Genomic DNA, 21,376 nt, shown 5'->3' on the forward strand with positions numbered 1-21,376 from the left:
GCAGGATTCTGATAAAATGTAAGTATATTATGTATAACTTACAAAATATTTTATTTATCACTTATATTGAGGGTATTTTTCGAAGAAACTTATCTCTCACAAAATGCTCAAAAATTGTAATTTTAAGAACCATGAACTTGAAAGACAAATGTAATGACCACTCGGTCCCTTTAATAATGGTTATTTATTACATAAATAAAGAGTAGGTACTTATGACTAGTGATACTATCTATATTAATAAAGAGTAGAACATTAAAATAGTCCATGGTTTCTATGTAATCGGAAATCAGTTAGGATCTTGTTACGATACTAATGATATCGATAATGAGCAGGTCAATCGAGGGACGCCACTAATAGCACCCCTTAGGCCATGAGCTACCAAGCTGGTTTCGCTTTTCATCAGACTCTGCCTGTGAGTTCAGACTTAAGCTTCAACCACACCAACGCGTGCAGATCGCCATCGCCGGCGCGATCATAGGCCAATGACAGGTCGCGCGACCCATGACAGTCCGCGCGACTTGTCATTGGCCTATGATCACGCCGGCGATAGCGATATGCACGCGTTGGTGTGGTTGAAGCATAACAATGAGTACACCCAAGGGCTGGAATGGTTAATTTCAGAGCTCACAATGGGGTGTATGCTGCGCAGTGACTTGATGACGCTGTGTGACATGTATCTCCAACGAGAGGCCGGCTTTGAGACTCTCTCGCAACTTGGCGAGATGGGCTGTGTCCAGTTTTTGGATGTAAGTATTAACCTTTTTTATTTAACAAGTTTCCTTCATAAACTTCCAAAGTTCGAGTATATTTAGGTGTCTTGTGGACATAGAGACCTCAAAAAATGTAGGAAAACCCGCCATAGTCACCTAAATTGTCATGTCACGTGGACGTTTTATTTTTAAGAATTTATCTCAGGAATTTACGTAATATCCTTAAAAATACAGTTGGTACAGTTAAATTGCGTCTTTTACATTATAATTAAACATACTTTTAATATCTTAATAAATACTTTATAAATATAATTAATCGACTCCTTTCAATAACACTATTACCAACTCTATAACCCTATCTGTCAAGTCTACCTAACTATAATTGATCCTTATTAAACAACCATCAATTTTAATCTTTTAATACAATTAGCTGAGAGACATTTATTTCCAAATTATTCTAGAACATAGTCACAAAACTTAAATTAGGTTCTGGCGAAACTAGAAATACTACTTAGCAAATTCCAGGTAAAGTTTGCAAGGCAAATATTTAATGCAATATTCTCACCTCGGTATAAATAAAGGTTTCTTTTGTTAGTCTTGTAAATTCCGTAAACAAGAAAGCCCTTCTATTCAACACTACTCTGGGAGCTCACATACGAGCAACAGTATATCGGCAACTTAAGTCGGCGACAGTCGCCGACAATCGCTGACGACAGATATATTTTGTCGACCACTTTACGATTATCCAACGGAGTAGCTATCTTAATAAATAGAGGTCAAAAGAAAATTTACACTTTGCCGGTGGGCTTGCAGGTATTCTATAAAGTATGTAATGGAAAATAGTATTCATAATTTTATTAGTATAATCTGTTAACAATCGCGGGAGGAACCTGGATGCGGGCAGCGCAGGACCGTTCATTGTGGAAACCCTTGGGGGAGGCCTTTGGAGCAGTGGACGTCATTTGGCTGAAACGAACGATATCCGTTAAGCTAGCACCCATTTATAACAGGCATATTAATTGCTTAATTTGGGGCTAGAATGGCACTGTGTGAAATTGTCCACAGATGTTTATTATTTATTTTATACATTGCTTAAATACTCCAGGCATTCTTTAGATTACAAGTATTGTATAGAATACCTGAATTATAATTCAGGTTCACATTGCCGGTAACATGAATATGTTATGACGCTGACCGTCGCCTACCACTATTGCAAGCTGTCGCCGACGTAATGTCGCTCGTCTGTGAGCTCTCTCTTATTGTCAGATAGATCCCCAGGTGTCTCAGTGGCACAATGCAGGAGTGCGGTGTACCTAGGTGGCTTATTTTGATACGATTTGTGAGGACAACTCGCACGTGAATCAAAGTATGTTAGGTGAATTGTTCAGAAGTGAACACGGAAATTTTAAGACGCTTACATCTGTGAGGGTGGTGCTTGTTTTCACTAAGATGTTAAGCATTTGTAGAATATTCAGTGCATACTATGCACAAAATACATTCATGACTTGGTGTGAAGAAATGGTAACTGAACTTTTTAATAAAATTCAGGGTTCGTTTTCTTTTAGTATTTTTTTATTTTCCATAAAATACTTTTTAGGCTGGGTTGCACCATCTTACTTAATTATAACAAACGTCAAAAGTCTGATAAACTCCAAACAAAAAACATCAGTTATGGCTAAAGTTACTGTCAAAAGTAAGGGTGGTGGTGCAACTGAACCTTAAAGTTCAGAGAGAGAGCGCAGCTGTAACAGATCGAGTGGCTATCGCCACAATATTCTTTCAGTTGTTATTAATTAATATCCAAGGGGTTAAAAAAGGGGGGTTAAAAAGTACCTAATTCATCTAAAAGTATCGTGAGGGTTACAATGACTGAAGTTTCAACCCTGTTATCGGATTTTGTGATCCTCCATACGCCTCAGACTTGGTTTCATCCAACCGGCAACGGCTTAGCGTACCCTCCAAAGCACAAAATCACGGGAGTAGTTTATTTTCAACCGACTTGAGGAGGTTCTCAATTCGACCCGTATGTTTTTTTTTTCTATGTTTGTTACGCGATAACTCCGCCAATTATGAACCGATTTGAACAAATCTTTTTTCGGCGTATAGGTAATACCTCAAGGGTGGTCCCATTTAAATTTAATATTAAAAAAAACAACCCCCAAGGGTGGAAAATTGGGGATGAACTTTTTTATACGCAATATCTCCGCCGATTATGAACCAATTTGAACGATTATTTTTTTGTTGAATAGGTATTATTTGTGTTCACGCATTTGAAGTCGGTTTTATATTTTTTTTTAAAAGTTATCTTACAATTGGTTGATTTAAGTCTGCCATGGCCAAGCAAAAGTGGGAATAAATTAATAAAACAAATATACAGCACAAATTGGATTTTATGTCCCTCGTAGAAATAAAACCTAGACAAAAAGTGTCCAACAGCTTATCAATGGCGTATTTTGTTACGAATTAACTTGAACCATCCCACAGTTGGGAAAATTCTCTCAAACTCACCCACAGATTCCTATTAATAGTCATTCGACTCTCAGTCCCTACAAGTTTGGTCAAAATCGTCTCACCATCTTTTATGAGCGATCTCTTTGGCGGTAACCGTCTGCCACTAGTCATATGACGTGAATGTTTAATAAGTTCTAAATGTAACAAACTCCTAACAACATTGAACAAGGTTGGGAAATAGTTGTTGCAGAATCATTCGGTACCCTTTCGGTTAGCCTAAGCACTAAAGTTAATGAAAATAGCTCAAAGCGGAATGCTCTCACTGGTTCGGACTAACAAATAAATGAGTCAACGAGCACTGGACTTTGCTTGGCCATGTGGATAATCTTGAAATTAATAAGGATATAGCTTTCAAAACACGAATGTTAACTCCGAACAGCCATTTCAATTCAGCAAGTAAAGTTTGTCACTGCAAAGTTTTCGAACTAGTTGGCATGAATAGTGTAAAGGAAAAAGAAAAAAATACGTCCCTGCATTTTTAAGTAGAAGTTTGTGGGTACGAACTAAGTAAATACCAGTATTTTAGTACATGAAATGAAGAAAATGGTTCTAAATACATTTTGCACAGTGTTAAAAATGTTTGTTCGAATTTTTATTCTCTTGCTCTTGCTGTGACCTACCAGGTATAACCTATTTACAATTTATCTGACTGATAAAGATACTTGTAATGAGCTAACTTAGCTTAGTAAATATTGTTTTAGGTCAGCCTTAACCACATTAAATTATTTCAACTTATATTACATTACAATTAAAATTACTTATAATTCAGCTAAAAACAATGTTGAAGATTTTTGTTTACTGACGCGACACGTGGAAGCTATTAGCTTACTAAGCCTCTAATAGATTAATCTATTGGAATATTTCACGAAACATGAAATAATAAATTATAATGGACAATAAGGTCATGCTAATTAGAATAATAACCAAAAGATAAGGAACACGAGTCACCCAAAATACTCCGTGCCAATTATTTTGGTAACTTAGTAATTTTAATTATTATGTTAGGATAATGAATTGGTTTGACTAAATAAAACCTTTAAGTGGTAATTGAAACATATATTTCTTTTCTTATTATCTGTTTCTGTAGTTCCACAATGACACTGTTTATAAAGAAATCCAATGCGTTTTCTTGACAAAGAAGAAAATTACGCAGGCCCCGGACGCAATTCCATTTCTAATAAACTTGTGTGTGTTAATGTTTAAGTAATAGACTTGGGGTCACTTGGGAACTTGAAAGGATTGTGATTTTACAAAAGAGCTTTTTTTTATAATTAAACTCTTTGTAAAAAAAACTATAAAATTACTTCTACGACTGTTTCTCGGCGTCGCAAAACTACTGTAGAGTTTAGATAGTGAATAAAGTATGCGCTTACTCTTAGGTCATAACTGAAACAAATCGCAGAACTTGATGCAAAGCGCGCACACAAATAGTCAAAATATATACTACTTGCGTAACGTAGTGGCACCAATGACCGACAAGGACCAATGACCGACACTTTATTTTTTGATTCANCTTTATCATGCTCAATCGTTACTTTTGGTTTAAAGATGACTAAATGACCTTTAATCTTAATAAGAAACCCAATATCTCCTTAAAGTGTCGATCATTGGTGCCACTACGCTACTACGGTACAACATTCAAGGATGCGCTATTATCCTTGTATCATATTTTCATTTTTAAGCTAGTGAATTTAAGGCTGCTCTTCCTCTGTGGAACGAATTTATCATGCTCTTGTCGTTTTAAAATAGGCGCGGGCGTCGTATTTATAAAGACACAGAGCCACCACTTTCTTTTTAACTTAAGTGTGTTTTCACCATAATCCCTAATTTTTAATTGACCCCTATGGTAACACATAACAGGAAATTGGTTTTCATAGGGTTCACATAAAAATTAGGGATTGATGGTGAAAACGGGCATTAAGCCTACTGCCATCGTAAGGAAGCCCCATAATAAAGCAAATAACACATTTCTCATATAAATCTCTTTCAGTTAAATGCAGATGTACAGCCCTTCCAAAAACAATACGTAGCGGACTTGTGTCGATGCGCAGAAATGGAGCGCAAACTGCGCTACATGGAATCTGAAATGATTAAAGATAACATAGAAGTTGTTAGACATGACAAAGAACCTCGAGCCTTGCACCCGAATGAAATGCTACACTTTGAGGTAATGCCACAGAATAATAATAAGTAGGTACTTCGTACAGAAGATTTTCTTCGTGAAGGTATTTAAAAAATTGTATGCTCAATGTCGTTTTAACAATAATATTATGGTGTAATTTAGCTTTTCTCAAGAGTCGAGCACCATTTTCTTGACAAACATCAGTGATCGGTACTGCGCTGAAGCCATAGGGCTGACTTCGGCAAAATGATGTGTGACGTGAGGTGCCAAACTGCGGAAAATGGTGGAATGGAAATGGTGGGTGCGTGAAATGCATGAATAAGCATGAATATATTTTTTGTTTCTATTATTATTCAGGCAGTTAAAATACTGCACAGTATTAATTACACCACCGTTTTTTTTTCTACTTTCCATCAAATATGTTTATTGTCTTTACAATGCAAATGGGTCCAGATGGGTGTCCTGTCGATTAAATATCCCAGTAGGTGCCGTCGCGCGTGTTTTGTTTTCCATGCAAACTCGCGGAGATGAACAGGCCTGGTAATGCTTTAAAATATAAATATCAGTAGTCAGTAAGTAAAATATTTTAGAGATATATAATGAACTACACTGAAATGTCCCACCAAACTCATTGACAGGCAGGCGCCACCATCGTTCAACTGTATAGTTTCCAACATGACAAAAATCGGAACTAGCGATCCGGTATTGATGGTGGCGCCTCCCTGTCAATGTTACTGATAGGACGGGTCGTTGTAGTTAGACAAAAAGTGACGTAACCGACGCACAGTTGTTTTATTTTCAGTCAATTTGAAAGTGATTGTCTTGCATTGTGCGACGCACACAGGCTATCAATTTTTGTGAAAATGAAATGGGTTTGCCAGTCTTAGTTTCGTTTAGTTCGTTTCAGCCAAATGACGTTCACTACAATAGTTTATTACAACATGATTTTTAAAAAGATTTCCCTTTCAAGTCCTTACATTATTTAATTGGGCAGGCACGAAAAAGGCACTACGTGTTCGAATAGACCCTACCCCTCAGGCGACTCGCTTCGGTCTCGCTAGATTGTGGTAGTGCATTTACCTCCACAGTAAGCGGATTGCCAGGTGAAAATTTCGTGAGCGTTGTCACCAAGCCGCCTAAGCACGACCGTTCTTTGCAATAGGGTATTTGACACCACCAATCAATTGACGTACTTTTTAAAACTGTCAAAACGACACTCTCCCATAGATTTTGTACGGCAATACTAGCATGTGACGTCACAATTTTATCAACTCAATGAAAATACTTTTTTCAATTATAATGCAACCAAAAATCGTAATTTACAGGTAATTAAAAATTAATTAAGTTTTTAAGACCAGAAAGAAGTGTCTTTTTATAAAAGTTGTGCTTTAGAATTATTGGGAAATGGTGTCAAATCCTACCCAATTCATTGAACTTTTGTCAGGCTTGCTATAAAAGTATCTTAAATCCATGAGACAGGCCGCCTAGGACTAGCAGTTCCATGGTTGCCTACCTAGAGATTCGCCCACATTGACTAATTGGAGACAGATATTCGGGTTCAAAGACATTTATTTATAAAATAAATGTTTTTCAACTATGTCTGCGTCTACGCTGCTATTTATAATAAATCAAAATTAATTAACCATAATATAAGAAGTATTATTTTTCCAATACTTTCCATAACAAAAAATTAAGATTACATAGTTCATAGTATTCACTTATGAAAATTATTTCAAAACCAATCTCGAATTTCAAAAATAGGCAATTACCTATGTACTGGAAATACTATTGTTCAACGGTTTTTCCACACGTTTTTAGCTGGGTCCTTTTTGATATTCCATTTGACTTTAATTTGTACAGAACATACTAGAAAAATGGGAGGACGACATCGTGGAAATGTCGACTAACCACGTCAACCTGCTGAAGAATTACGTGGAACTAACCGAGATGTATTACGTGCTTGACCAAATCGGACCTCTGTTGGGGGACACGGAATTTAGACGGGAATCTTTGTTAAACAAAGATAAAAGGTAAATTAGACATTTTCTGACAATTTATGGACTAACTAGCTTTCCGCCCGCGGCTTCGCCCGCGTGGAATTTTGTCTGTCACAGAAAAACTTTATCGCGCGCGTCCCTGTTTCAAAAACCGGGATAAAAACTATCCTATGTTCTTTCCCGGGACTCAAACTATCTCTATGCCAAATTTCATCAAAATCGGTTGCGAGGTTTAAGCGGGAAAGCGTAACAGACAGACAGACAGACAGACAGACAGACAGACAGACAGACAGACAGACAGACAGACAGACAGACAGACAGACAGACAGACAGACAGACAGACAGACAGACAGACAGACAGACAGAGTTACTTTCGCATTTATAATATTAGTTGGGATTCTGAATTATTTGAATGATACAGCTGTCTAATAAGTTCCACGGAAAAGCAACGACAATGCTGAAAAGTCTTGACTTACTCGACTTAACCATGACAGCAAGATGCCCTCGATTACGACCCGACCTTGTTGTTTGGTCGTAAAAATATAAGTACCGTTATACCACAGCAGACGCTGATAGCAAAGCCAAATTATCGACTCTTGTTCTGCATATTCACTAAAAGAGATATTCGTTCGTTCGTTTCAGCCAAATGGCATCCACTGCTGAACAAAGGCCTTCCCCAAGGCTTTCCATAATGAACGGTCCTGCGCTGCCCGCATCCAGGTTCTTCCCGCGACCTTTATAAGATCGTCGGTCCACCTAGTAGGAGGCCTGCCAACGCTACGCCTTCCAGCCCGTGGTTACCGCTCGAGAAAAGAGATGATACTTATCTTATTCTATCCTCACAGCAGCAGCAAATCTCCACGTTTGGTAGAACAAGGCCAGTTGGGAGCCCAGCTGGTCATCTTCACGGGAGTGGTCAGACGCAGCAGAAGCTTCCCCTTCGAGATGATGCTGTGGAGGATCTCTCGTGGCAACATCTACTACCGACAGGCCAGCCATGATAAATTGATTCAAGACCCGAAAACTGTAAGTCATCAAATTAACTTGATTTTCAGTACATTCCCAAATGGACTACCAAGTTGTAAGTGTAAATGGAGAGTCAATGAAGACTGTGCATTGGATCGTAGTATTTTTTCGTGTAAAAACTCAATATCCATTGTGTATCTCATGTATCCAATGACTGAGTTAGGCTTTTAATATATTTATCGAGGTGCTACGCCACATGGTGTCTTATTACGCCAGAATGTTTTAGGCTCTGTATAGACGACTTAATTAATGGTGGGAATTATGGAAGTCAGAATGATGATTTTTGTACTTTTGTGATGACAGTTTTTGTGATAATATAGTAACATATCCCGATCCAGCATTTACCTTTTTAGAACCAAGAAATACGAAAGGTGGCGTTTCTTGCAATTTGCCAAGGGGAAGAACTGAATAACCGCATGCAGAAGGTATGCAGCGGGTTTGGTGTGAACGTCTACCCATGTCCGAAGACCTTCGATGAGAGAATGGAAATGATCGCCAAGATTGGTTACCGGATCCTCGATTTGGAACAGGTTTATAGGAATTTTATTTGCACCATCAAATGTCATTTAAAAATTACTGTTTCAGTATCTGGCACTAAAATATCAGATTTGCTAATGTTTCTGTAAATAAAAAGTATTTACGTTTGTAGGACACGTAAGATACAGAGAATTTTTTCTTGCTTCCAGAAATCATGGAACCTTTAGTGACTAAAAATTACACCCCAAAAGGATTTCTTCATTTCCTCCGCCGTAAAAACCTGAACAAATCCTTATTTTTTTATCTTATTCCATACTCATTTTAAATAAATCTTGTAGGTGATAAAAAAGACGCACTACCATAGATGCAAAGCGTTACGAGTGATAGCTCGGCAGTGGCACACGTGGATGATCCAAGTGAAGAAAGCCAAGGCCATATACCACAATCTAAATCTCTTCAACCTGGACATAACAAAGAACTGCCTGATCGGTCAATGCTGGGTCCCCGATTCAGATTTGCGGCTCGTACAAGATAGTTTGGAGATTACATCGGTAAGTTTTTCCGTAAAAAATATTGGCTTAAACTTTTAACTTACAGCCTAACCTCACTACGTGGTTAATACCCATTTTAAAGTAAATCACTTTAAGTGAATTTATGCTCTACATATCCTAGTTTTTGCTAGCGATAGGCCATTATAGCCTATCTCTGAAAACACAGTTCACAGCATTTTTGTTGCAAAATATTATACTTTTTACAACCACATTAGTTATCTTTATGTGTAATCGACTAAACATAAAAACGCCCGTTTTTATTAATACAATTAAAAAATCGGCCGTTCTCTCTTGCTGTTTCAAATGAGGCAATGATTTTGTTTATGCAGGTTCTTATAACTATCAACCCCATTCAATCATTTCAGCAATCAGTCGGTACTACCGTGCCATCGTTTATGTCAAAAACGGAAACTAACGCAAAGCCTCCGACGTATCATCGCACCAATAAATTTACTTACGGATTTCAAAATCTTATCAACGCATATGGCGAGTCCACTTACAGAGAGCTTAATCCAGGTAATACTACGCTTCACGTGTTAAAGGTTAGCCGATTTTAGGGGGTATCAAATATCTAACATTGGTGGTTATAGTTAGCTCATGTCATGTTACATCAAGAACAAAGATAAGTTAGTTTGGCTTAGCTCCTAGCTTGAGAGAGATAATACTGTCGGGTTTTAGTGGGGGTCTTCTGGCGGGGAGAGTCCCACATATAACCCACTGACCATCCCCATCAGCCAGTGAGTATGCGCAAAGCATTTCCCGACGGAAAATGCGCATGGCTGACGCAGTTTCTCTTTGTATGGTACACAAACTATGGAAAACTGCGTCAGCTATGCGAGTTAAGCTAAACTAACTTATCCTGGCCTTTGGTCTGACTCTGCAAGTTCTACAACTCTCTTAAGAGCTGGCCAAAGGCTACCAGGGTCGCCGTCGTAACTTAAAAATATGACTACGCAGCTACGGTATCTCGTCCGTCTGACCTTTTCCGGACATAACGAAAGCTAAAGCTGAAGATGCCTTATACTTCTACATCATCATTATCATTTCAGTCTTAGGACGTCCACTGCTGAACATAAGCCTCCCCCAATGATTTCCATGATTTTCGTTTGGTAGTGGCCTGCATTCAGCGCCTTACTGCTACCTTTATGATGTTGTCCACCAACAAAGTGGACGCCCCACGCTGTTTTTCAGTACGCTTTTACTTATACTTTATAATTCACAGAACTATTTTACAGGGCTATACACGCTGATTACTTTTCCATTTCTCTTTGCACTGATGTTCGCTGACATCGGCCATGGGTTGATCATGTTAATGTTTGGCATATGGATGGTGGTGGATGAAAAGAAATTGATGGCGCAGAGATCCACCAACGAAATCTGGAAAATATTTTTTGGGGGTAAGTGATCCAGAACAGCATTACTAACAGTCATTTGATTATCAATAAATGTTTAAAATGATTACGTTGATCAAAGAGAACATCATGGAATTAGACACATTAAAATTAATAATAAGCATCTGAAACAACACACTGAACAGGTATAGCGTAACACAGTCCGTGTATGCGGTAGTAGAGCGGTACAGAGTTGTTTTTGATACGTCATCGAACTTGTGTGCCGTGGACAGCTCTGTTACGTCACGTTACCCCGTTTTGCGCCGCTCCATACCGCAGCAGTTGTGCGGTCCACACAACTTATGACCGCAGTCTATGGAGGAACGCTATCTGTGGTCGCGATCCTCATCAGTGAGGGACCGAGGAAGAAGAAAAAGAATACCACAGGAAATGACTCAATATAGTTACCATAACTGTAGTTGTACCCACAAAAAGTGTGACAAATAAAAATGCAAAATCACAATTTAATGTTCTTTTTATCTCAGGCCGTTATGTGATTCTGATGATGGGCATGTTCTCAATCTACGCTGGGTTTATTTACAACGATTGTTTCTCAAAACCTTTCAACATGATGGGCTCTTACTGGTTGAACCACTACACCAGAACTGAACTTGCAGACTTTGAGCAGCTCGACCTGAATCCTAGCTTGGACACACGTAAAGTGTACTGGTTTGGAATAGACCCGATATGGGCGGTAAGTTACCGATTTAAAAAATTCAAGTCGTTTCTCATACAACATGATTTACTTAAAAGGCAAAAACGATCGCCAGGAGACAAATCCACGACCTTGAACGGTGAAAACTAATACTTTCATTTGGATACCTAACGTGTTAGATTTTTAAAATCAATAGGATACCTCTTTATTTCTTCACATTGATAAAGCCATGCTCGTTTTAAATCGGCAATTAGGCCAAGAAACTACGCTGTTATTAACATCAGAAAACCACTTTATTTCTCGGAAAATGATTTAACTTTGATTACTAATGCTAAAAATAAGGTAAAGTATAAGAAAGAGTTGCTCACAGAACCGTCGACCTGATTAAGGTTGTAGAAAGCCATCGATGCAGACCACCATGGACCATTCTCGCGGAAACTACACGACAAAGGGTCGGCACTGGACATTTATAGCACAAAACCTTTTTACTCAGAATTAAGTGAAATCCATTAAAGGATTTTAAAAACATGATTATTTTTAGCAAGATTAACAACAATAGTGTATCATGGGTAGAAAAGTGTTAATGGTGAGCTCACCGCAATGCATGATAGCTTTTACGTCATTTACGTCGCAAATTATGTTATGAATAACTCACCTACAGTAAATAGACCCTCTTTCAAACATAATCTTCAAAGATCATTTTACAAAAACAAGATAGTTAATAATCGTAAGCTATGTAATATTAATTTATTAGAAATAAAGTGTGATCATATCCAATCAGTCAAGAAATTATTTTTTATTATCTTTATATTATATTTAAATATTATAACAGTACACTAAAAACCGCTTTTTAGCCCATTAGTGAAGCATGAACTACACAGTCTTATTTACATAACTAGCCGCCGCCCGCGACATCCTACGCGTGGATCCCGTTTTACCCCCTTAGGAGTGGAGTTTCATAAAATCCTTTCTTAGCATCCGCTACGTCATAACATCTACTCTACCTGTATGCCAAATTTCAGCCCGATCAGTCCAGTGGTTTGGGCTGTGCGTTTTTAGATCACTATGTCAGTCAGTCAGTGAGTCACCTTTGAGTTATATTTTAGATTATCACTGTAGAGACGTATCGCAGTCTAGTTCATAATCATGCCTGGTTGGCCTCTAAGTCTAGTAGTTCTATAGACACACGCTTGTTGGCATTAAGGGTCTATTTAGTATTGCCAGTCAAGGAGGTAATGTGCCGTCCTAATTAAGATCGTATTAACTTTGATCCATTGACTGCCCAGTCATCTAGTCAATTACATGCGTGCACGCCCTTTGTTTAACGTTACACGTGATTGCTCGCAATGAGTGACCAACTTAATGAATTAATTAGCGCTTCTCGCACTGCGTAAATTAACTAGCTAGGTCTAAAAATTTAATCAAAAATTTCTAGGTTGAAAAACCCTTATATTCCTAAATCACATTCACACTATAAATCATCCCACTTGTTACGGAATTGACTTTTTCTATCACTTACCTTAAATCAGTCATGATAAATTTATCTCAAAACAATCGCTCTAAAACTTTATAGATATTTACGTCAGTGTACTTATAAGACTTGGACAGTACTGCGACACACCTCATCTTTCAAATTTTACACATAAAAATTGTTTACACTACCCACATTAGTAAAAATATTTATGTAAAAATGGTGTCCTTTTAAAAGAACGCTAGTACCAAGTGGGTAAAGGGATAAAAAGATAATTTTATAAAAAGAAAATGAAAACGTGGAACGTTAATAAAACTGTAAGCGTACCTAGGTACAGTAAATTATTGTACTTAATTTGTAAAATTTTGAAACAAGAGGCTGAAAATTTTAACTTAGTTTCAGCACTGAAATCGTACAAAATCCTAAGGCCCGGTTTCCACCAAGGCTGAGTGGAGCGGAGCAAAGCGGAAAATTGTTTTGAATAATCAATCAGGTTTCATTATTATTTCCACTTCTCTCATCCGCTCCGCACAGCTCCGCTCCGCACCGCCTTCTGCCGCTGTCAAATTCTATAGAAACATTCGTCCGCCCGACTTTTCTTCACTCTGCTGCGCTCTGCTCCGCTCTGCTCCGCTCTGCTCCGCTCTGCTCCGCTCTGCTCCGCTCTGCTCCGCTCTGCTCCGCTCTGCTCCGCTCTGCTCCGCTCTGCTCCGCTCTGCTCCGCTCTGCTCCGCTCTGCTCCGCTCTGCTCCGCTCTGCTCCGCTCTGCTCCGCTCTGCTCCGCTCTGCTCCGCTCTGCTCCGCTCTGCTCCGCTCTGCTCCGCTCTGCTCCGCTCTGCTCCGCTCTGCTCCGCTCTGCTCCGCTTTGCTACGCTCTGCTCACTGCTCAGCTCTCTTCGGCTGGAAACCGGGCCAAATGTCACTTTTCCTTTTTTAACAATTTCATGAAGTAATTTGTATGACTTTTAGCTATCAGCAAATCACATCATGGTGACAAATTCCATCAAGATGAAGCTCTCCATCATAGTCGGTGTCGTGCACATGATATTTGGGATTGTTTTGAGTTTGTTTGATCACATGTAAGTTTTGTTGCAAAACTTATTTTGTTTGTTAACTTTCGAAAAGTATTTCCTAAAATAATAAAAAATTTTTGAAGCAAACAATAAAGTATCAAAATCATTCACTCACTTAGATTTTTGGCCTCAGTCCTATGGAAAACCTTAAAAAAATTTTTTCGTACTCTCTCATTGATTTTTTTCAGGTACTTCAAACGCTACTATGCAATTGTCTTGGAATTCATACCGCAAATATTATTTTTGACGTGCATTTTCTTCTGGTTGGTTTTCATGATTTTCTTCAAATGGTTCACTTACGGCGCTAAAGAAAGTAAGTATTACCTTACGTTCATAAAGATTTCATGATTAAGTAAAAAAAAAATTTCGATAAGAGGGGACAACTATGTCAAGTTCGCTAATGTAGTTCGCTATTTGGTTCTAAGACTGCATACACACTCGCGTTGGTCAGCCGAAGGCGATATTTCAGCATCTAATAACATCTTTAAACCTGAATGTTGATGAATGGTTGGATTGGTTGGTACTAACTAGGTAGCGTTAACCACCACAACCAGTCCTTCAACGCTAATGTAGTTCTAGTGTTATCTGTCCTCTTTAATTGCAATAACCGTGGTCAATTCTCAGATGCATATTGTATGTTTTAAAACGTCAAACTAAAAACCCTATAGAATGATATAACTTTATTTAAGCCAAGATAACTAGCGCTTAGTTACTTTAACTGTGTGCCCTTGGCTCAAACAACTCCTGATCCGACCGCGTAATTTGATTTGACACAGTAAAACTTCATCGTACGTTCTTCGGGAACTAGGTAAGTATCGGAGTCACTTTTTAAAGTGGCACTTAGGAGTTTGCATGCTCAAGGAGTTCTGTAAATATTGACGCTAAGTGCTAGGAAACCAGACCCTTATCTTTCTTGTCTGTTTGTTGACCAGACCAATTTATTTTTATAATGTTTGCAGTGTAGTCAATTTGGGGTTAAGCGTAATTATAGGTGGGTGAATTTTTAAAAAATCTCACAATTACGTAGGTACACAGTTATTTTATAGACTGAATTTGTCATCGAGTATCAGAACTCGGTGATCTATTGTATTTTTAAGAACTCCTCTTTTTGTATACTAAAATATCGTGGAAATTAATTTGTACCAACTTCATTTTGATTTAATATACCTAGCATCTAGAAACTATGTAGGTATATGACGTGATGAGTTCAAAATTATGAGAGAACTCGCCAGTTGTTATCGAGTTATCTTGTATTGCAGTAGAAGTATTAATAATTTACAATGATCATCATTACAGCAAACATAGTAAAGACTCCAGGATGCGCTCCCCAGATCTTAATTCTCTTCATCGACATGGTTTTGCTCAGCAAGACCAAACCGCTGGAAGAGGACTGTGAGGCTTACATGTTTGAGATCCAGCGGGAGTTCCAGCTGGGTTTGGTAGCAGCTGCTGGTCTGTGCGTCCCGGTACTGCTATTCGGTACCCCATTGTACCTTGTCCGCCAGAACAAAAAGAGAAGGGATGCAGCTCTGGTAAGCATGCTGAATACACAACGAGCTGATCAAAATGTATTTATAGCCTGACCAGGAACATAAAAACCCTGGCATAGAGGCGCGTCAATTGCATTTGATAGTGCAACACTGAGTACAGTCGTACCTGTGTTAAATTAATAGGCTAACTTTATGTATCAGGATTCAGGATTACGGGCTAATTTGATATTTTCATAAATTAACGAAAAAATATTATTATAGGTAACCTGGTTTAAATAAATTAAATGAAACCATCAATCGAGCTAGTAGGATTTATTTTATTATTCATCAATAATCAAATTCAGAACTTGAATATTCAACTGCAATGTTTGCTCATGAACGCTTCAAACTCGTTTCAGCTCAATTGGTTGAGGAGAATTGGTTTTAAATTTAGTTGCAAGATTTATCCCATACTACTAACGAGCGAAGTGCTTGTAAAAATGGTACGCAATCTTTTTTTGCGACTAGTTTTCTTAGAGTATTATACCATTTTGGAATCTTGAATAGTTGCGTCAACTTTATAAAAAACTTGCCGCAGTAAAATTCATACTGTTTTTTTACAAAATGACGAGTCAAAGTGGAGTGAACGTAAAAATCGTTCAAAATTTTAAGGAAATATCATATTTTGATTAACTTTTGTGTAAAAACTGCAAGGATTCTGGGGGTTTTAAGAATTGGAGTGGACAGCAGCACTACTTAAGTTGCCGATACAAATAAAAAAACAGAAGTATTTGAAAAATTGTAGTCGTGGTAATGTAAAATATCATAAGGGGTGTCAATTTTCGACGAATTTCATAATTTATTGTGTAACTTAAAAAATAATTGAGATAGATTTTTTTTCTTATTTTTCCTAAAGTAGTCATGACTATGTTCTTCCTGCGGCGCCGGCTTATCCTTGAATTTTGGGACACGTTGTATATAGATTTTCAAGTCTAAGCGGCTTGCAAATGTCAAATAAAAGCAATCGTACTTGCAAATGCAAGGCTGAATAAAATTATATTGCTATTCTTTGTATTGATGAAACCTTGTAATATCGTATCATTTCATTTTCCCTAGCTGTGGACAGCATCAAACGGCTTTTGGAGCATTTTAAGCTCCTTAAATATCTCTTAAAAAGAAATGCCTTACTTATTGATAGATTTGCAATAAATTGTAATTTTCCTTTGCCTACGTGATTTCTAGAAAGTTCTACCTACACACTCGGTCTACCTTAAAATTAAAAGAACAGTAATGAGCTATGACTGATTTCTAAAACACACATTACACACTCATACTAGTAAACTTGCCAAAATAATACGTCGTCGTATTAAAAACAAAATTGGCACCCACGGTCGAAAATTACAGCTTTCAATTTCGTTAAAAAGACAGCTTTGCTTCCGCAATTTCTTGGCCGATAGGTTATTAAGTGTCACGATAAAGCACGTTTCCTTTTATAAAATGTCTTCGTAATTTTTTTTTGTTTTGTACGAATAGGAATGTTTTGTTTCAGAATAAAATAAGCAATTTTCGGCGATATCAGCAGAGAAGGGAATCCGATAAGAAGGCGGAGGAAAAAATTTTGGCTGACATAGAGAGGTACAGCCAGCCATTTGGAGAGCTGATGATACACCAAGGAGTCAGCACCATCGAATTCGTTTTGAGCACCATATCTCATACTGCTTCGTATCTTCGTTTGTGGGCACTATCCCTAGCTCATGCAGGTAAAACAAAGTACAGGTATTTTGTCGACGCACATTTGGTTTTTTACCTCCTACGGGGAAGTTCTTGGCCGGAATCTTACCTAAAGATTATAGATGGAAGCAAGCATTCGAAATCCTCAACTGTATAGAAATGGCTTGGAAACAGGCTACCTTAGATTACTCTGCTCTTGTTTTGCCTTCTGTACCGTAGAAGTAACCAAGTATTGATATAATAATATGTCAAACAAAGAAACACAATGGAAATCGCAGCGTAGGACGTTCACCCACAAGGTGGACCGACAACCTGACAAAGGTAGCGGATAGAAGGCGCTGGCTGCAGGCCGCCACTAACCGGCCATTGTGGAAATCATTGGGGGAGTTCAGCAGTGGACGTCTTATGGCTGAAATGATGATGATGATGAAACAAAGACTATTGTATGTTTCAGAGCTGTCAGATATCCTGTGGAACATGGTCTTACAAGCCGGCCGCGACTACGAGAACACTATAAAGTGTGTGCTGCTGCCGATCAAGTTCGCCTGCTGGGCCTTCTTCACGGTCACCATCCTGGTCGTGATGGAGGGGCTGTCGGCCTTCTTGCACACTCTGCGGCTGCATTGGTGAGCTGGTTTTGTCTTTGAGCGAGACAGTGCTCTCGGTCGAGTACTCGGTGTGTATGAACATTACGCCAAGTGCTCGGCCGAGCGCTCGAGTATGTGACTCGCTCACCCAACTGTCTCGACCGAGTAAACATTTTACTGTCTCGCCCGTTTACTCGGTACGTGTGAACAAGTCATAATACTCAAATACAAATTATTTATTAGTATGTAGACCCTTTTCAGGCTTTTAATATAGCTTTTAACACCACAACTTTTGAACAACAAAGCGGCTGGTGCTGAGAAGAAGTGCCGAAAGAAAATCGAAAGAAGTTTTCATCTGCGAATTCTAATAAAACCACTGGATAGTTTTTGTCGAAACCTTAAAATGTTTTGAAATCAGATTATTGAAAAGGTAAAAGTCCGTTAGGAACTACTAGTGAAGCTAATGAACCTATTCTGCTTGGCACCAAGACATTGATAATGTCGATAGCACCAAACGCCTTAGAGTGCCTGGAGGCAGCGTCAGCGAATATCTCTAGCTTCGTCGGCGAAGTGCGTCAGATGTCAGTTGTCAGTAGCCATCAGCGTCATAATTGCATGACATCGATACAAAGGCATGTCAAACACAATACTATCTGTTGCATCGGCCTTAGGCGGATTCTGGAATTGCGATGGTCTGAAACTGATAGCTTTGTAATGGTTTCCAATATGACAATGATTGAATATAATACGAGGGCGNGATACTTTTAGTGCAGCCCTCGTATTAGGTATGCAGGAAGCTATCAAAGCTGCTACATTGTGTACGAATGTCTTTTACAAACAATTATTATTTTAGTATGCTTTATCATTTGTCGTTAAGAACTTATTATTTTGTATTATTGATTAACAGTATTTTCTCTTTGTAAGACAAATATTGTAGCTGGTCTTCCAAACGGCTGAACAGACTTTAAAAAAAAATACTATACATCTCTAGAGCTTAACTTAGTCAGTGAATGAGGTATGGGGACGACACTGGAGGATGACTTCAGATTTGCATGCCCTGTCAGGTCATGTCAATAATATAGATGACCCACGCTGAACTGTCCCACCAAACTCAATGACAGGGGGGCGCTACCATCGTTCAACTATATTATGGTTTCCAACATGGCTAAAATCTTAACCAGCGATCCGGTATTGACGGTGGCGCCTCACTGTCAATGTCATCGACAGGACAGTCCAGTATTTTGAAACTATATCACCCATCCCGAGCCGGTCTCATACCTCAGGTACCGACTGAGTTAAACGCTACACCTTCAACAGACAACCTTATTATTGTATCTATTTTAAAACTATTGAACACCTAAATTGTTTTATAGATAAGTTCCAGTTAATTTTTGGGCCAAACTGAAAATCATGGGCTATTTTTGCCTGATTTATTCACTTTTTTTTTCCAGGGTTGAATTCATGAGCAAGTTCTACCTGGGTCGGGGATGGATGTTCCACCCCTTCAGCTTCAAGACCATCTGCGCGGAGGGCGATGATAAGGCCGACAACATCTGCAAGAAGAGGGCGAAGCCCGAAGACACAGTGGAGTCTCACAAAGTGTAGAGGGATATATTATGTAGATCGTTTCATCCACGAAGACGCGCCCCACCATTCTTCCGCTAATGTTTAAATGTTATCGGCACACGCTAAATAATCACGCACACTACAATAATGACGCTCGGATTGCTCGGATCAAACTACCCTCATCCCGTGCTTCCCTCGACAAAAAATTGGTGGGGCACGTCTTCGTGGATGAAACGATCTATACCTAAATAAATAAATAAAAATAAATAAATAATTTATATTTGAATTAAATCTTATTAATTGAAATTTTGTTTCATTTGTACGGATTTTTTTAAAATATTTTTTTTAGCTTCACACTAAGCATTTTTTTTTTGTCGATGGCACATGCAAGACACATACCTATTAACAGACCACAATGGTAGACTTTCCAATAATATTTGCATGAATCGTTTGAATGTCTTCGTATAATCAACGGAAAATTATTATTAATCATCATGCTTAGATGTTCGTGCTCTTCATACCAAAAGATCCCAGGATCCTAGGCAACCTATAAAACTATAAATAGCTCTAACGCTTAACTTAGTCAGAAGGTATAGTTCCAAAATACTGAATCGATGACATTGACAATGGGGCGCCACCGTCAATACCGAATCGCTGGTTCCGATTTTTGCCATGTTGGAAACCATAAAGTTGAACGATGGTAGCGCCCCCCTGTCATTGAGTTTGGCGGGACAGTTCAGCGTGGGTCATCTATACCAGCCCCCCTAGACAAAACGCACTTTTTGATCGAATCGAAAATCGAATCCGTCAAAACTCCATACAAAAAAGGAGCTTTTCGACCACTTTTCGACTGGTTTGCGATTATAATTTGCACTTTGTCTAGACCCACAGCCCCCCTAGACAAAACGCACTTTTTGATCGAATCGAAAATCGAATCCGTCAAATTCCATACAAAAAAGGGGCTTTTCGACCACTTTTCGACTGGTTTGCGATTATAATGGCACTTTGTCTAGACCCACTGAGATATAGAAGGGGTTTTGGGACGTCAAACGTCAGCGAGACTTCAATGTGCTTCAGATTTCTGTCTTTTGTAGGAATGAGGGTTTTCGCGATTGAAAAATCCGCCAGATGGCAAGTCGACGCGAGGTCCAAATGTTATTTTTGACATGACATTGACAGATATGTCAAAATCCACCAATCATGTAGCATTTGGACCTCCCGTCTACGTATTGCTATCTGGCGGATTTTTCAATCGCGAAAACCCTCATTATTTCCGATTTCAACTCTAATTCTACACTCGCCTATATTGAAATCGGACTGGAAACAAAAAAGTTGAAAGTGTTTAAACTTTATTATTCTGTTTAATGGTTTTGAAGCACACTGGTTTCGCCAATGTCGAGTGTTTAGCGAGACACGTGCATAAACTTTGTAGGTATGGAAATAGCTGAGCGTGACGTCAAATGTCACCCGTCCATACGACAACAGTCTATAGATGACCCACGCTGAACTGTCCCACCAAACTCAATGACAGGGGGGCGCTACCATCGTTCAACTATATGGTTTCCAACATGGCAAAAATCTGAACCAGCGATCCGGTATTGACGGTGGCGCCCCACTGTCAATGTCATCGACAGGACATTCCAGTATTTTGGAACTATAAGGCCCTTTTCACACGTCCCGGTTGCCGGCTACCCGGCGTCAAATGTATGGGCATGCCGGATTAATTACGCCGGAACATGTGAAAGCTACGTACCATGCCCATACACTTCACCACCGGGTACCCGGCGCCGGATAGCCGGCAACCGGAACGTGTGAAAAGGCACTGATTTGCAAACTGTATGTCAATGTCATCCCTGCCGTTCCGCTCCCATATCTCAGGCACTGACTGAGTTAAACTGGTTAAACGCTGGACCTATGAATGAAACATCTTAAGGCTTTGATTCTCAAACCCTAAAGGATTACTCGACGTAAAATTGTTCCTTTACCGTTGACAATGGGTTCTAATTCTTGACAGTGAAAAATTCCAGACAATCTTAAGC

At 38.8% G+C, this 21,376-nt stretch overlaps 1 protein-coding gene across 1 annotated transcript; it reads left to right on the plus strand.

Annotated features, from left to right (window-relative positions):
* Positions 1–19,512, plus strand: LOC114365038 (V-type proton ATPase 116 kDa subunit a). The gene is made up of 16 exons (XM_028321461.1): positions 1–18; positions 622–746; positions 5,212–5,388; positions 7,204–7,373; positions 8,186–8,366; positions 8,720–8,896; positions 9,182–9,394; positions 9,760–9,910; positions 10,630–10,791; positions 11,271–11,479; positions 13,881–13,990; positions 14,173–14,297; positions 15,281–15,516; positions 17,003–17,213; positions 17,639–17,810; positions 19,223–19,512. The coding sequence occupies exons 2-16, from the start codon at positions 630–632 to the stop codon at positions 19,374–19,376; spliced, it is 2,565 nt and encodes an 854-aa protein (XP_028177262.1). The 5' UTR covers positions 1–18; positions 622–629; the 3' UTR covers positions 19,377–19,512.
* Positions 19,513–21,376: the final 1,864 nt, after the last annotated feature.

This window comes from Ostrinia furnacalis, unplaced genomic scaffold (assembly GCF_004193835.3).
Source record: "Ostrinia furnacalis isolate ACB-3 unplaced genomic scaffold, ASM419383v2 OfSCF7532, whole genome shotgun sequence".
Taxonomy (NCBI): Eukaryota; Metazoa; Arthropoda; class Insecta; order Lepidoptera; family Crambidae; genus Ostrinia; species Ostrinia furnacalis.

Bases quoted from the DNA above. Each gene is read 5' to 3' on its own strand.
- LOC114365038 (XM_028321461.1), top strand. From the start codon at position 630: ATGGGGTGTATGCTGCGCAGTGACTTGATGACGCTGTGTGACATGTAT. The intron at 8,367-8,719 runs GTAAGTCATCAA...TTACCTTTTTAG, and splicing joins TGATTCAAGACCCGAAAACT to AACCAAGAAATACGAAAGGT. The intron at 9,395-9,759 runs GTAAGTTTTTCC...CAATCATTTCAG, and splicing joins ATAGTTTGGAGATTACATCG to CAATCAGTCGGTACTACCGT.